Below are 12,500 nucleotides of genomic sequence, written 5' to 3' on the forward strand. Positions count from 1 at the left end.
GTCTCAGACCTGAGGACTCAGGGGACGACTGGAGAGACGCCGTTTGGAAGAACACACGGTACGACTGTCTGACAGCTGTAGTTTTGAGTGGCACTGCTGCCTCTGGACTAACTGGGATGCTGTGTTTCCATAGTAACCAGTCTGGAGATGTTGTCCAGAGAAGGGGAGGGTCAGCAGGTCGTGGGTCGGGCCAGTCTGGACATCTTCTCCCCCGTCAGAGAAGGTCAGACTTCCTTCTCTCTACTGGTCTCTACTGGTTTTAAATGTACCCATGTTCTGTTCAACACTTTAACATGAATTTAACCCAGACTGAGACAAAATACATACATGACAACAATCAGCAGCCACAGTGAGTATGTGTCTGCCCGTGAAGACAGACAAGGATGTGCATTACCTCTTAGTGACGGGCTGCTGCAGCTCTGAGGACGTTGAGTACCGGTGTGGGGGGGCCACAGTCCGGAGGTGACTCCCAGTGGGCTCTGATCCGGCTCACCACTGTTCACACTGGTCTTTGCTCTTTCATTATTTCGTTATCCTCTCCGGGTCTCCTGTAGTCTGTGGTGTGTCGGCACTTAGTATTTGGAGCGCTACTGTGAAAATGAGTGAGATAGCATGTTAGCATTTCGGACTAAATATTGGTCTGAAGGTCGGAACCAAACCAGTTGTGAAAGAGTCGTGAATCATCGGAAACAAAGAGCCTGAGCGTTATGAATTTTTGGGGCTGATACAGATGTTGAGTAATGAAAATTGTCCAATATATCAGCCGATATATACATTTTATTTTTACTGTCAATGATTCCTTGTATGTTGTATCAAACCCTGATATCAAAGAAATGTAATTTAGTTTTGATATTTTGCATTTAACCATACATTTTATTATAAATAACAAACAATACAATTTGTTTATTCTGTAAATTTAAAGTTTTTATATCAGCAAACATAAACACTGATACTTTGCTGAAAAACTGATGAAATGAAAAATCATTGAATCTATGTTTTCTCTCTGTTGTTGTGGGAATGTTTCAGATTCTCATTCAGGTGCCAGCTCTCATCGTAAAACCCCCCTGGTGGCCACTGCGGGTCGGTGCTACAGCCCACTGTCTGTCTTCCAGACCCCCCCACCAATCAAAGAAGAAGAGCCAATCACTGCTGCAGCGGCTGAACCATGTGACTCCAGGAAGGTAACGACCTCTCTTCATCAATCACATGACTTTGTTGATAAGTTTTCTCTGTTCTACTTTGTATTTTCTGGATAAAGGGGGGGGGCTTGATCTGTGGGGAGTCACAGCCTTGGACTCGCAGACTCCCGGGTGTTTACAATATAATCTATAATCAATGATAATTATTATATAATTATTCTAGTGTCATCGACCCAAAGCTCGAATTCAACAAGTTTCATTCTCGATACTAAAACCCTTTTTTTTATCGACAGTCTGACGAGGCCAGCAGCTCCAGTCTGGAGGGGGAGGTCCAGAGCCCGCCTCCAGCATCCCAGCAGACCAATCCCGGCCAGCCGGCCCCGCCCTTCTTCACACCAGAGCCCAGCCTCAGGAGAGCCAATGGTTTTCAGGCTCAGCTGAGCTACGACTCACCTGTCCACGTAGCTCCGCCCACTACAGCCGCAGGTAGGGCAGGATAGCGACAGGGGCGGGGTTTGATTAATTAGTAAACACAACGACCACCTGCTGCCTGGCTCCACTAGCGAGCTAACAAACGACGTTATCAAACCCTGATGATAAAGAAATATAATTAATGTTTGATATTTTATAATTTTATAATTATTACTTATATTAAGTCTAAATTATTATTATATATATTATTTATAATTATTATAAATCAAAAGAAAACACAAATACAACAAAACATATTGAACTTGAATGAAGAAAATAGACCAAATTTTAATGTGAAATAAATAAATAATAACATTTTTCATATTGATGAATGATGAAGGCTGATTTCATGTTAAAAAAAACAGGATCATGAAAACAATATCCCGCGATGAGACAGAGGCCCCCAGCAGGGGGCGTCTGTTCTCAGAGGGTTAAGACCAGTGCTCCGGAGAACAGAGGAACCTGAGGAGTCACCGGACATGTACACGAAAAGAAAAACTACAGTAAAAGAGTTTGAATGATGAAGTGTTGAAGATGATCTGATTATTCGTGGTTGTTGTGAATCCTCAGGTCCTGCTCTGTCTGCAGCTGCGTCCGCCTCGCTCTCCCAGAACATCGCTGAGGTGGTGGGACAGGGAGGAGCTGCTCCTCTCTCCTCCCTCCAGATCCACTTCATCCAGAACATGATCCATGAAACCCTGGAGGACTTCAGGTCTGTCCCCCCCACGTCCACACGACTAGGTTTTCATTTGAAAACTCATCACCTCTGCTACAGATCTGTCTGACGTCCACACTACCCTGAAGTTTTAGTGCCACTAAACCTGAGAAGTTTGTAAACGCTGTTGGTCCCATTTAACTTTAACTCCAAGGCTGCGTTTTAAAGCTGCTGTACACTAAAAGGATAATTGGACCGATTTTAGACATGTTTGGTCCTTCTGACAATCGCCAGGGCGTTCCTGACTGGAGGTCAGTCGGTGCCGGCTATCCTCCCAAATAATCCTGAAGTGTGAGGGGTTTACAGAATAATCCTAATGCTTCCGACTGAGTCGGAGCCTCCAGGATCTCGAGGATAATCGGCTCTGACAGAAACCGGCAACAGCCAATGTAAATCACCACGGTAACTTCTGCTGAACTGCTCTTCCTCAGATAAGAGATCAAGCAGTATGAAAGCTCCGCCCAACTACTCTACTTCACTTACTGATTCTGATGTACTGGGAGTGTTAGCGGAGGAGAGCCACACATGCTTTAATACTTTGATCCTTTAAGTAGCTTATCCTGTGAAATGAAATCTAGATTTGGGGGACAGATAGTTGACAGATTTACATTGTGACTCATGTGGACAGAGATGCAGCCTCAGGCTCTGTGGAGTTTCTTCCTCTGTCGATGAATAAATATGACGGAGGAAAGAGAAACTCAGCAGAGAAACGTCTGAAGCTGAGGATCCTAAAGTTTTGTCTCCTTGTCTTCAGGGACAACTGTCACAGAGACGTCGTCAACCTTCAGGTGGAGATGGTCCGACAGTTTTACATCCAGCTGGTACGAACCATCACTAACGTTTCATCTCTCCTCGCTCGGTTTTAGCCTCATCTACTCACTCCTGCACCTTTTGCCCACTACGGTACAACAACTGATTCTATACATTTGAATTGGGATCCTTCTCCAGTAAGAATCTAATCTAATATCTTCAGTCTGGTGTAATTGTGGAATCTGAAATGTCATAGATGACTATCGTCATAGTGGTGAGTAGATGAGTGAATTCTCATTTTTCAGTGAACTATCCCTTTTAATAAACACAATTCTATATCATACAAAACTAAAATACATAAATACATTCAAGGTGACAACTCAACTGACTCAACCATGAAATCATCTTCAGTCTGAACACTTCACCTCTGACGTCATGTTGGTTTCAGAACGAAATCCACGGTCTGATCGAGAAATATTCTGTGAACGAGTCTCTGGTGGAGGAGATCGAGAAGCTGAGAGAGGAGAACCGCCGACTGAAGACCAACTACTGACGCTGGGATCTGTCCCCTCGTCCCACACTGCCCCCCCCAGCAGGGGTCTGAGGACAAAGACATGGAGTCTTTCTTTCTTCATCACTGACTCTGAGCCGTCACATGACTGGAACAGCAGCAGCGCCTCCTGCTGCTGAGGACGACGCAGCCTCACAGATGAGATGTTTTGTAGTTTGGGACAGAATCCTTGAACTGAACTGAGAAACATCAATATATGAATCTGTAAATTAATGATTTGCTATTGTGATGAAAACATAAAAATATAATTCCACAGACAATAGAGCTGATAACATGTTCAGTGGTTTTCACCTGAAGACGAACACGTGTTCACATCGTCGTCGGTTCATGTTTGTATCTCAAGAATAAAAAAGATGAAAATAAAACATGAAACTGACTCTTTTTTCTATTGATCTTTGATTGTTCTTATTGATCAATAAACACTGATCACATTATATTGATCATTTCAACTATGCTTACATGTATGTTTACATTTGGTTTAAATGTCTTTTAAATTAATTATCTTTAAATCTGTATTTGGTTTCAGTACTTGGTTACTTTTGTTTCCTTATTTTACTTCTCAGCTCGAACTTTCAATCATCTTGTACTTGTACTATCGTTAATATCTCCATTAGCACAAGCTGACTGTGTCTTTGTCGTTCTGCTGACTCGACTTTCTTTTCACTGCAGATTAACTTATTCTTCACTTTACTATTCTGATGTTGTTTTGTGTTTCACTGGATCCATCATCATTCATCATTCATTCATCATCCATCTATCATCCATTCATCATTCATCATTCATCCATCTATCCATCATCCATCTATCATCTATCATCCATTCATCATTCATCATCCATCCATCATTCATCATCCATCTATCATCAATCTATCATCTATCATCTATCATCATCCATCCATCATCCATAATAATATTAGTGATTCATGCTGTGGTTCTTCCAGACTACCAGGGCGTGGCAGTGTTTTGCCATCGCTGCTCCTCGTCTACCAGAAGTGAGGCACCGGAAGAAGAAGTCTCCCGCCCCCTGCTGAGCTTTTTAAACCAGCGCGGGACTCTGCTCCTCTCACTTCCTGTTAGTTCTGTTGTCTGATCAGTTCTGTGTCTTCAGTCTGGTCGTCCTGTGATCGTCCTGTGATCTTCCTCTGGTCACTGAGCTCTGTTTAGTTGGTGAAACCTCTTCTTCCTCGGTCTCGGTCTCCGCGCGGACGGAACATGGTGCGGACTAAAGCGGACAGTGTCCCCGGCTCCTACAGGAAAGGTACAGTTACTCGTGTCTGACATTAATGTGACTGACGAGCTGATGGGGAAAGTCCGAACGCGTCTTTTTACCGTGTTAACTGAACGAACCTGGTTTGAAATGAATATTATTGTGAGAACAGGAAACTGAAACTCGATCATCAGTCTCCCGCCAACCGGAGCCGGTCCCGGTTCAGAACACGCGCAGAGTCCCTGCTCGGTCAAACCGGGTCTTTGTGGTTTCATCTCGTGATAAATTAATTTCACTGAACTTCATCTGGAGAATAAACTCTTTTCTGCACTGGCGCCAGTTTTTAGCGCCACAGTGCGGCGTCATGCGGACGTTGCACGAAACCTCGTTGAAAAATGACATAATTAAAAATGATCTCGCTTCTCTTTGAAAGTAAATGTGAGACCGGAAGCGATGAACGCGTTTGAACTCGTCTACATGGTCCTGTGGAGCCTTCGGCTGAACACAGACCCACTGTTCAACCCTCCATTCAATAAAAAGTGAAATTTAACATCTCAACAAATGTTCCTACAGTGATATTGATTCTGTTTCCTGTTGGTGACGTCATATCTGCTCTCCGCCTGCTGCCGTCAGGCCTCATAAGATCTATTATTCATAATGTTTGCTGGTTCGGTTCCTCTGCTTTTCAGCTGTTGCAGCTTCAGCTCCGAGGAAGTCTCTGGGCTCCAGTTCCACCAACTCGTCGTCCTGCAGCAGCCAGTCGTCCACACCAGGTCAGTGTGTCCACTCACCGTCTGTCCCCCTCCACCAAACCACGCAGCTGAGCTGATGATGTTCTTTCATTCAAAGCTAAGGGCAAATATGCCGGTGGGAACCTGGTGTGTCCTCGCCCCACTCCGACCTGGCAGAAGGGCATCGGGGACTTCTTCGGTGGGCCCCCCAGGAAGCCTGAGAAGGAGAACCAGAGACCCCAGGAGACTGAGGACGGCGAGGAGGCCGGAGGCAGCGGGATGTCCAAGGCCAACAGGAAGTATGTTTCTTATCAGGTCGCGTTGTTAAAACTGAAGTTGTTGATTAACTGCAGCTCAGAGGTCTGGTCCTGGAACCGTTGGTTGACTTGTACCTGAGAGATAAACACTCAGAGTTTAATTCCTTCAAACGATGAATAAACTTGATGAGTAGACTGAGGCTCGGCTGCTTCTGAACAACCAACAGGAGAACCTGAGACTTTCTATCGTTTAGGAAAAATGACCAACAACAGAAATGCTCAACGTTATTTAGAAAAGTCTATAAATTAGTTTTATCCTCCAAGTGGAAACTTGATTCAGAAACGCGATGCACAGTAACACCTCAGTACTAAAAGACCGGTTTGGGCTCCTCTTCACAAACCGCGGCAGCAGAGTCTGGACCAGTTCACGTGGTTTGTATCTCCAGTGCTTTGTCTCATGTTTTCTTCTGTGAAACCAGTGAAGATCTTTTCTACATTTGTGCACGTTGAGCCGTTTACTCTGCACAGTTTCTTCTGGAGGATGTTCTGTGTTATATTAGATTTCAGCTCATTAAACCTGTGCTGGTCTAGTCTGCTGTCATGTCTCAGGCATGTTATTAATGACAGCGTAGCATTTAGTTTACACATAACGTGTTTGTAGGAAACGGGTGAATTGGACTGTGTGAAAGCTGAGTCACGTCCAACACATTGGCATTATTCACGCAGTCTGACTCTCCTCCTGACAAACGATTATTTAAACACAACTGTTTGTCTATTGAACACTGTTGTGTTACACAAGCGTTGCACTGCAGCAGCTGAGAAGGTCGTCATGGTTCTTGTGGACGAAACCTCAGGTACATGAGATTAAATACGTGTTTTATGAAATCTGCTCAATGTGGCAGCTGCTGCATCTGTAGAGAACTTTAAAAGCTTTAGTGTCAGTCTTTTTGAAACGACAGTTTATTTACACGTCGCTGCTGATTGGACGACACCTCTGACACCCCCCCCCCCCAAATGAGACGAGGTACCTCGAAGCTCGTCGACACGTTCAGAGGAAACATGTCGTTCAACCTGGAAACTGTAGAATGTTGAGTTTGAACATGGTAACTTGAACCAGGTAAAGTGAGGCTGACATTTCCTCTGACCAATCACAACAAAGTGAACCAGCTGACCAATCAGCAGGCTGGGCTTTATCAGGAGGGGGTCTTAAAGAGACAGGAGCTAAAACCAAGTGTCTCAGACAGAGGCTGAAAAGAGGAGCTGCAGCGATGGACGGTCTGAGGAACGTGATTCTGAACGTTAGAGCATGAAAACATTTCACAGTAACAACACTAATTCAAATGATCAAGATGAACAGAATGTGTCTCTTTAAAAAAGATGTAACTGAAAAGGTCGATCGTTATGAATTTAGCAGAAATCTCCTGTAACCATGTTGTGTAAAGAAAAGCTCCTGTGAAGTGACAGCGTTGTGTTGTGCAGGTCCAGGCCGCTGCTGGCTGACGATGAGGAGGATGACGCCTGAGACGATGAAGCTGTCTGCTGCCGCTGCTCAGGCTCGCAGGCACTTCACTGTACATCTGTATATACTTTTCTGCTGAATTCCCTTTAAATAGGTCATTAAACACTTTTTATGTTTTTAACTTGCTGGTGTCTGTTGTGTTGATCACGTCCTTTAAGCAGGAATATATTCACGTGCACAGTGTGTCTGTTCCCGGAGCAGCATTTATATCTTTATAGGGAGAAGTGTTGATTTAAAGAGTAAATCATTCACCAGGCTTTCTGGAACAAAGACTAAATAAAGATGGAGGACACTTCACTTCCTCCCAGGAGCCGAACTGTTTCCTGCCGTGACGTCTTAACCTGTTTGATCAAACAACGAATTAAAACCAAACACTTGAACTTCCGAGAGCCGTCAGAGGAACTCTGTCACCGCCCCACCCGGAGGTCCCGGCATTACAATCAAACGCTACCGTTTCTACAGCCTACGGCAGCCGGTGTGGTCCGTGTTTACATCCGGTGTGTTTGATTCTAACGGTCAGTTACCGACGGACAGCGAGTCAACACAGGTCGGTGCTGCTGGTGCGTGTCTGCGCGTGCGTGTATCTCTTTGTACGTGTGTATCTATAGTTATGAGGACATTTAGTCTGGTCCTCACAAAGATCAGAGTTAGTTTATAGTTACAGTTAGGATTGGGTTATGGTTATAGTTAGGGTTGGGTTATAGTTAAGTAATAGTTAGGTTACAGTTAGGGTTAGGTTATAGTTAGGGTTAGGTTAGAGTTGGGTTATGGTTATAGTTAGGGTTGGGTTATAGTTAAGTAATAGTTAGGGTTGGGTTATGGTTATAGTTAGGGTTGGGTTATAGTTAAGTAATAGTTAGGTTATGGTTAGGTTACAGTTAGGGTTGGGTTATGGTTAAGTAATAGTTAGGGTTAGGTTATAGTTAGGGTTAGGTTAGAGTTGGGTTATGGTTATAGTTAGGGTTGGGTTATAGTTAAGTAATAGTTAGGGTTGGGTTATGGTTATAGTTAGGGTTGGGTTATAGTTAAGTAATAGTTAGGGTTGGGTTATGGTTAAGTAATAGTTAGGTTATGGTTAGGTTATAGTTAGGGTTAGGTTATAGTTAGGGTTAGGTTAGAGTTGGGTTATGGTTATAGTTAGGGTTGGGTTATAGTTAAGTAATAGTTAGGGTTGGGTTATGGTTATAGTTAGGGTTGGGTTATAGTTAAGTAATAGTTAGGTTATGGTTAGGTTATAGTTAGGGTTAGGTTATAGTTAGGGTTAGGTTAGAGTTGGGTTATGGTTATAGTTAGGGTTGGGTTATAGTTAAGTAATAGTTAGGGTTGGGTTATGGTTATAGTTAGGGTTGGGTTATAGTTAAGTAATAGTTAGGGTTGGGTTATGGTTAAGTAATAGGGTTAGGTTATTCAGGTTGTTTGGTTGGGGCTAGGGAATGTATTATGTCAATGAGCGTCCTCATAACTATATAGAGACGTGTGTGTGTGTGTGAGTCTCTGTGTCTGTGTGTCTCTCTGCGTGTGTGTCTCTCTGTGTGTGTGTCTGTGTTGTGTTTCTAACTGTAACCATGTGACAGTGCTCAGTCATGACCTGAGGGGACGGAGGAAACAGTCTCTGAGGTGGGGACACTTTTCAGTGGAACACTGCCGAGCTGAGAGAAGACAGACGAGATGTGGAGCAGCAGGTTGAGGTGGACGGTGGTGGTCCTGACCTGCCAGCACAAAGACACTGTGTACTCCTTCCAGAGAGGTGCTCCTCCTCCTCCTCCTCCTCATCAGTATCAGTGACGTAGTTGTAGAAATATATGAAACCACATCACACCTCCTATAATTGTGTGTGTGTGTGTGTGTGTCACAGAGCTGGAGTTGCGGCAGCAGTGTGGCTCTCTCTATGAGGGTGCGTTGGTTTTGACCGTGCAGGACCGCCAGGAGCCGCTGGGCAGCGGGGGGGCCACTCTCAACGCTCTGCTAGTCGCTGCTGAACATCTGAGCAACCGAGCCGGACACACTGTGAGTCTGGGACCTTTATGATGTTACACTTGTGCAATGACTGTAAATAAAGAAAGACGACATAAAAGCTCCTAACTGTGAAGCCAAAGCATCTCTATCGCCCCCTGGAGGCTGGCTGCAGTAAAGGTCATTAACTCCGCCTCCTCCATGTTAGCAGATGGGATACAAAACAAAAATCTAAGTAGACATTAAATAAATGTTTGTTAAAGATGTTTCTGTCATTTCAGGTCGTTCTTATCTGACTGATGTTGTTCAAGTGTTTCTAATCAGTTTGGTTTGAACTAGTTAGTGTTATGGAAGTTGTCTTTATGATCTCGTCAAGCTCTGACACTGTACGGCAAATTAAAAGAATAACTTTAGATTTGCAACTTACCGTATGTTTGCTGTGTTGAGATCCTTCTCGTGACGCAAATTTGTTCTGGAAGTTTCCTGGCAGCTGGTGAAAGGAGAACTCAGGCAGCAGCTGAAGGTTTGAATGTAGACTTGCTGCATCAAGGAGACCAGGAGGTGAAACAAGATACAAACACTAACAGAGCAACATGAGCAACTGTCTCCACCAAGTCTGAAGATGTCTCCCACAGCCTCCCAGTATATCTCCCTCACCCTGCGTCACCCATGAAGGTCCCTCTCTCTGTTACATGGAGGTGCTTGCATCCTATTGGACAGTTCAGTGTAAAGTGTGTGTTCATAAATCACATTGTGTCCTCACGTCTGGTGAAACACACAAAGAGTCGGTGTCTCTGTCTGGAGCCTCTGAGTTAGATCTGAACGTCCCTGAGTGAAGACACTACAATGTCCTGTGGGTCCTTTATCTATAACCTGACCTTGGTTCTGCTCAGAGAGAGAAGGAGGATCTGTGGAACCAGACAGGCTCTATTCTCCTGTACAGATAGAATATACATTATACATAATATATAGTGACATATACTGTAATGTGTGAGGATGGTCAAAAACACCTCAACAGTTAGAACCTGTAAAGCTCATAGCGTTAATATAAAAAACCTGTTGTGTTTTAACTTCAAATTAAAATTTGAAAATATCTGTTTGCTGCCTAGACATTTGTCAAGTTTTCGGTGCATTAATAGAATATATTAAAAATCCAATCAGTGCATATGAACATATGAATGGATGACGGCCTCTTACAGGATTTCTCCGTCGAAGCCTTCTGGTAAAACAGTGAGAGCGACTTCTGGGTCCTCTGAGTTCTCACAGTGGAGGAGTTCTTTAAGGGCCAGGTAGTCCACATCTTTATCAGCACGTGGACCATTTGTGACGTCGACATGCAACAGCACAAAGCCCTTAGGAAAACCTGTATCAGCTCCTGACAGGATTGGCTGCAGTAATCCCTATAATGAACTGTTTCATCTTGAATAAAGAAGTTTTATTTCCTCAGGTGGTGACAGCTGACGTCCTGGATGATGCTCACATCCTCATCCTCCACACAGTGAGTCCAGTCCAGTGGCAGTATTTGTGTTTCTCTAGTTTGATTTGTATTTTTCGGTGCTAACGTGTTTATATCCTGCAGGGTAGAGATTTCCCCTGGAGCTCCTGCAGCAGAGCGTTCTGCTGGTTACCTCAAGAGGAACCGGACCAGAAGGTCCAGGCTCCGGTCTGCTGTCTGGACCTGCTGCTGGAGTGTCTCAGTACCAAGGTCTGCCTCAGTCTTCATCGTTTATTTCACACAGAACTTCACATTTTACATTACGATGATAAAAATCAACCACCAACGACACTGAATAGTGAAAATATACTACCTGACAGCTTCAAATCTTGAAATGGAGATAATTGTGTTACATGTGGTGTTCCACACGGTTGTTAGTTGGGGCCACTGTAGTTTACACAGACTGTTGATTTTGTGTTTTTGTCTCAGATCTGTCCTGGTTCACCTCCTGGTGTTTGGGTCTGCAGCACTGACATGATTCTCTCAATCCCTCCTGACTTTGGTTAGTGTACAGGGAATCACCGCTGACTAACTTCTTACTCTTCATTAGTTTGGCTTCTAGAAACCAACTTATTTATACAGAGGCTGTTAAAAACACTTCTTTCCTTTTTCTGTTATTGTTTCCTGTTTCAGTTTTTTTCTTGCGTGAATCGAGGCTCTTCTAAAGCCTTTGACGCTAATTGTTTATCTGCGTTTCAGGGCTGAACAAACAAAATTGACTTGAATTGTTGTGTTAGAAATTCATTTACAAGTTTCCATATCTCAGGAAAACCCGAGGGAAGTTTTCAAATTTGGCTCAAACATTCACCTGGACTTTTGGTGGTTCGAGGTCAAAGTTTGACCATAATTCAAGAATTGATGTGGTAATTCGTACAAATTTTCAGGCAAATTTTTTATAGGATAAAATGAAAAGTCAAAGTGACATAATAACACTCGGGAGCAGAGGGAGAGGCTGTGAACCTTCATCCTGTAACTTCACTGTTTGGCAGAAACAACAACTACAAGTAATTCCAGTTCTTCCAGGATGTCTGATGTGTTTGTTCAATCATCGTCTCCAAACTGACCTCCGCCTTAATCAGCCCACGAGTGACAATCAAAGTAATACTGTGTGTGCGTGTGTGTGTGCGTGTGTGTGTGTGTGTGTGTGTGTGTGTGTGTGTGTGTGTGTGTGTGTGTGTGTGTGTGTGTGTGTGTGTGTGTGTGTGTGTGTGTGTGTGTGTGTGTGTGTGCGTGCGTGCGTGCGTGTGCGTGTGTGTTAGCTCTTTCCTGGCAGGGCTTCTCTGGTGTTCGGGTTTTGGCGTTACCAGGGGACATCTCCTATGCAGCCAATCACGGAGTCTACCTGTCCGACCAACAGGTGCTCACTTTATTTAAACTAATGTCTGTTAAATTACTCGATGATTTTGTGTGAAAGTTAAATATTCTTTAACATTGTTAAAACATTTAATCATAATTTAAAGATTTTTAGCATCAACAAACTGTATCCAGAGTGTGACTGAAGGAGCGTTTGTTTCGTCTCCCAGGGTCAAGTCAGAGACATCATCTACAAGGGAACAAAGGAGCAGATTGAACAAGCTCTGATGCCTGATGGGAAAGTCCCACTGGTGCGTCCTCTCCTGTGCTGACTAAGAAAATCAAACACACTTTTAAATACCAAAGACGCTGGGTTTGACTAATAGAGTAATTTTTTTA

The 12,500-nt window shown here is 43.8% G+C and overlaps 3 protein-coding genes across 8 annotated transcripts in view; all 3 read left to right on the forward strand.

Moving 5' to 3' along the window:
- nedd1 (NEDD1 gamma-tubulin ring complex targeting factor) overlaps positions 1-4,018 on the forward strand; it is a 15,000-nt gene extending 10,982 nt beyond the window's left edge. For all 5 annotated transcript variants that reach the window (XM_034588254.1, XM_034588257.1, XM_034588256.1 and 2 more), the window contains exons 10-16: positions 8-58; positions 134-223; positions 1,027-1,181; positions 1,433-1,625; positions 2,181-2,322; positions 3,080-3,146; positions 3,524-4,018. In XM_034588254.1, the coding sequence (XP_034444145.1) occupies positions 8-58; positions 134-223; positions 1,027-1,181; positions 1,433-1,625; positions 2,181-2,322; positions 3,080-3,146; positions 3,524-3,628 (803 nt within the window). In that variant the 3' untranslated portion in view covers positions 3,629-4,018. The remainder of the gene's footprint in view (positions 1-7; positions 59-133; positions 224-1,026; positions 1,182-1,432; positions 1,626-2,180; positions 2,323-3,079; positions 3,147-3,523) is intronic.
- A 677-nt stretch (positions 4,019-4,695) lies between these two features.
- On the forward strand, positions 4,696-7,485 carry pclaf (PCNA clamp associated factor). Its single transcript, XM_034588275.1, has 4 exons — positions 4,696-4,904; positions 5,543-5,626; positions 5,703-5,883; positions 7,321-7,485. The coding sequence occupies exons 1-4, from the start codon at positions 4,859-4,861 to the stop codon at positions 7,361-7,363; spliced, it is 354 nt and encodes a 117-aa protein (XP_034444166.1). The 5' UTR covers positions 4,696-4,858; the 3' UTR covers positions 7,364-7,485.
- A 334-nt stretch (positions 7,486-7,819) lies between these two features.
- Positions 7,820-12,500, forward strand: part of LOC117763271 (L-fucose kinase) — a 16,024-nt gene continuing 11,343 nt past the window's right edge. Inside the window, exons 1-8 of one of the 2 annotated variants that reach the window (XM_034588251.1) lie at positions 7,820-7,920; positions 8,942-9,107; positions 9,216-9,367; positions 10,761-10,811; positions 10,893-11,018; positions 11,238-11,310; positions 12,068-12,165; positions 12,332-12,412. In XM_034588251.1, coding sequence (XP_034444142.1) covers positions 9,029-9,107; positions 9,216-9,367; positions 10,761-10,811; positions 10,893-11,018; positions 11,238-11,310; positions 12,068-12,165; positions 12,332-12,412 — 660 coding nt within the window. In that variant the 5' untranslated portion in view covers positions 7,820-7,920; positions 8,942-9,028. Of the gene's footprint in view, positions 7,921-8,941; positions 9,108-9,215; positions 9,368-10,760; positions 10,812-10,892; positions 11,019-11,237; positions 11,311-11,500; positions 11,842-11,933; positions 11,975-12,056; positions 12,166-12,331; positions 12,413-12,500 lie in introns of those variants that run through there. The other variant, XM_034588252.1, reaches the window with a different exon arrangement.

This window comes from Hippoglossus hippoglossus, chromosome 6 (assembly GCF_009819705.1).
Source record: "Hippoglossus hippoglossus isolate fHipHip1 chromosome 6, fHipHip1.pri, whole genome shotgun sequence".
Lineage (NCBI taxonomy): Eukaryota > Metazoa > Chordata > Actinopteri > Pleuronectiformes > Pleuronectidae > Hippoglossus > Hippoglossus hippoglossus.

Bases quoted from the DNA above. Each gene is read 5' to 3' on its own strand.
- pclaf (XM_034588275.1), top strand. From the start codon at position 4,859: ATGGTGCGGACTAAAGCGGACAGTGTCCCCGGCTCCTACAGGAAAG. The intron at 5,627-5,702 runs GTCAGTGTGTCC...TTTCATTCAAAG, and splicing joins CAGCCAGTCGTCCACACCAG to CTAAGGGCAAATATGCCGGT. The intron at 5,884-7,320 runs GTATGTTTCTTA...TGTGTTGTGCAG, and splicing joins ATGTCCAAGGCCAACAGGAA to GTCCAGGCCGCTGCTGGCTG.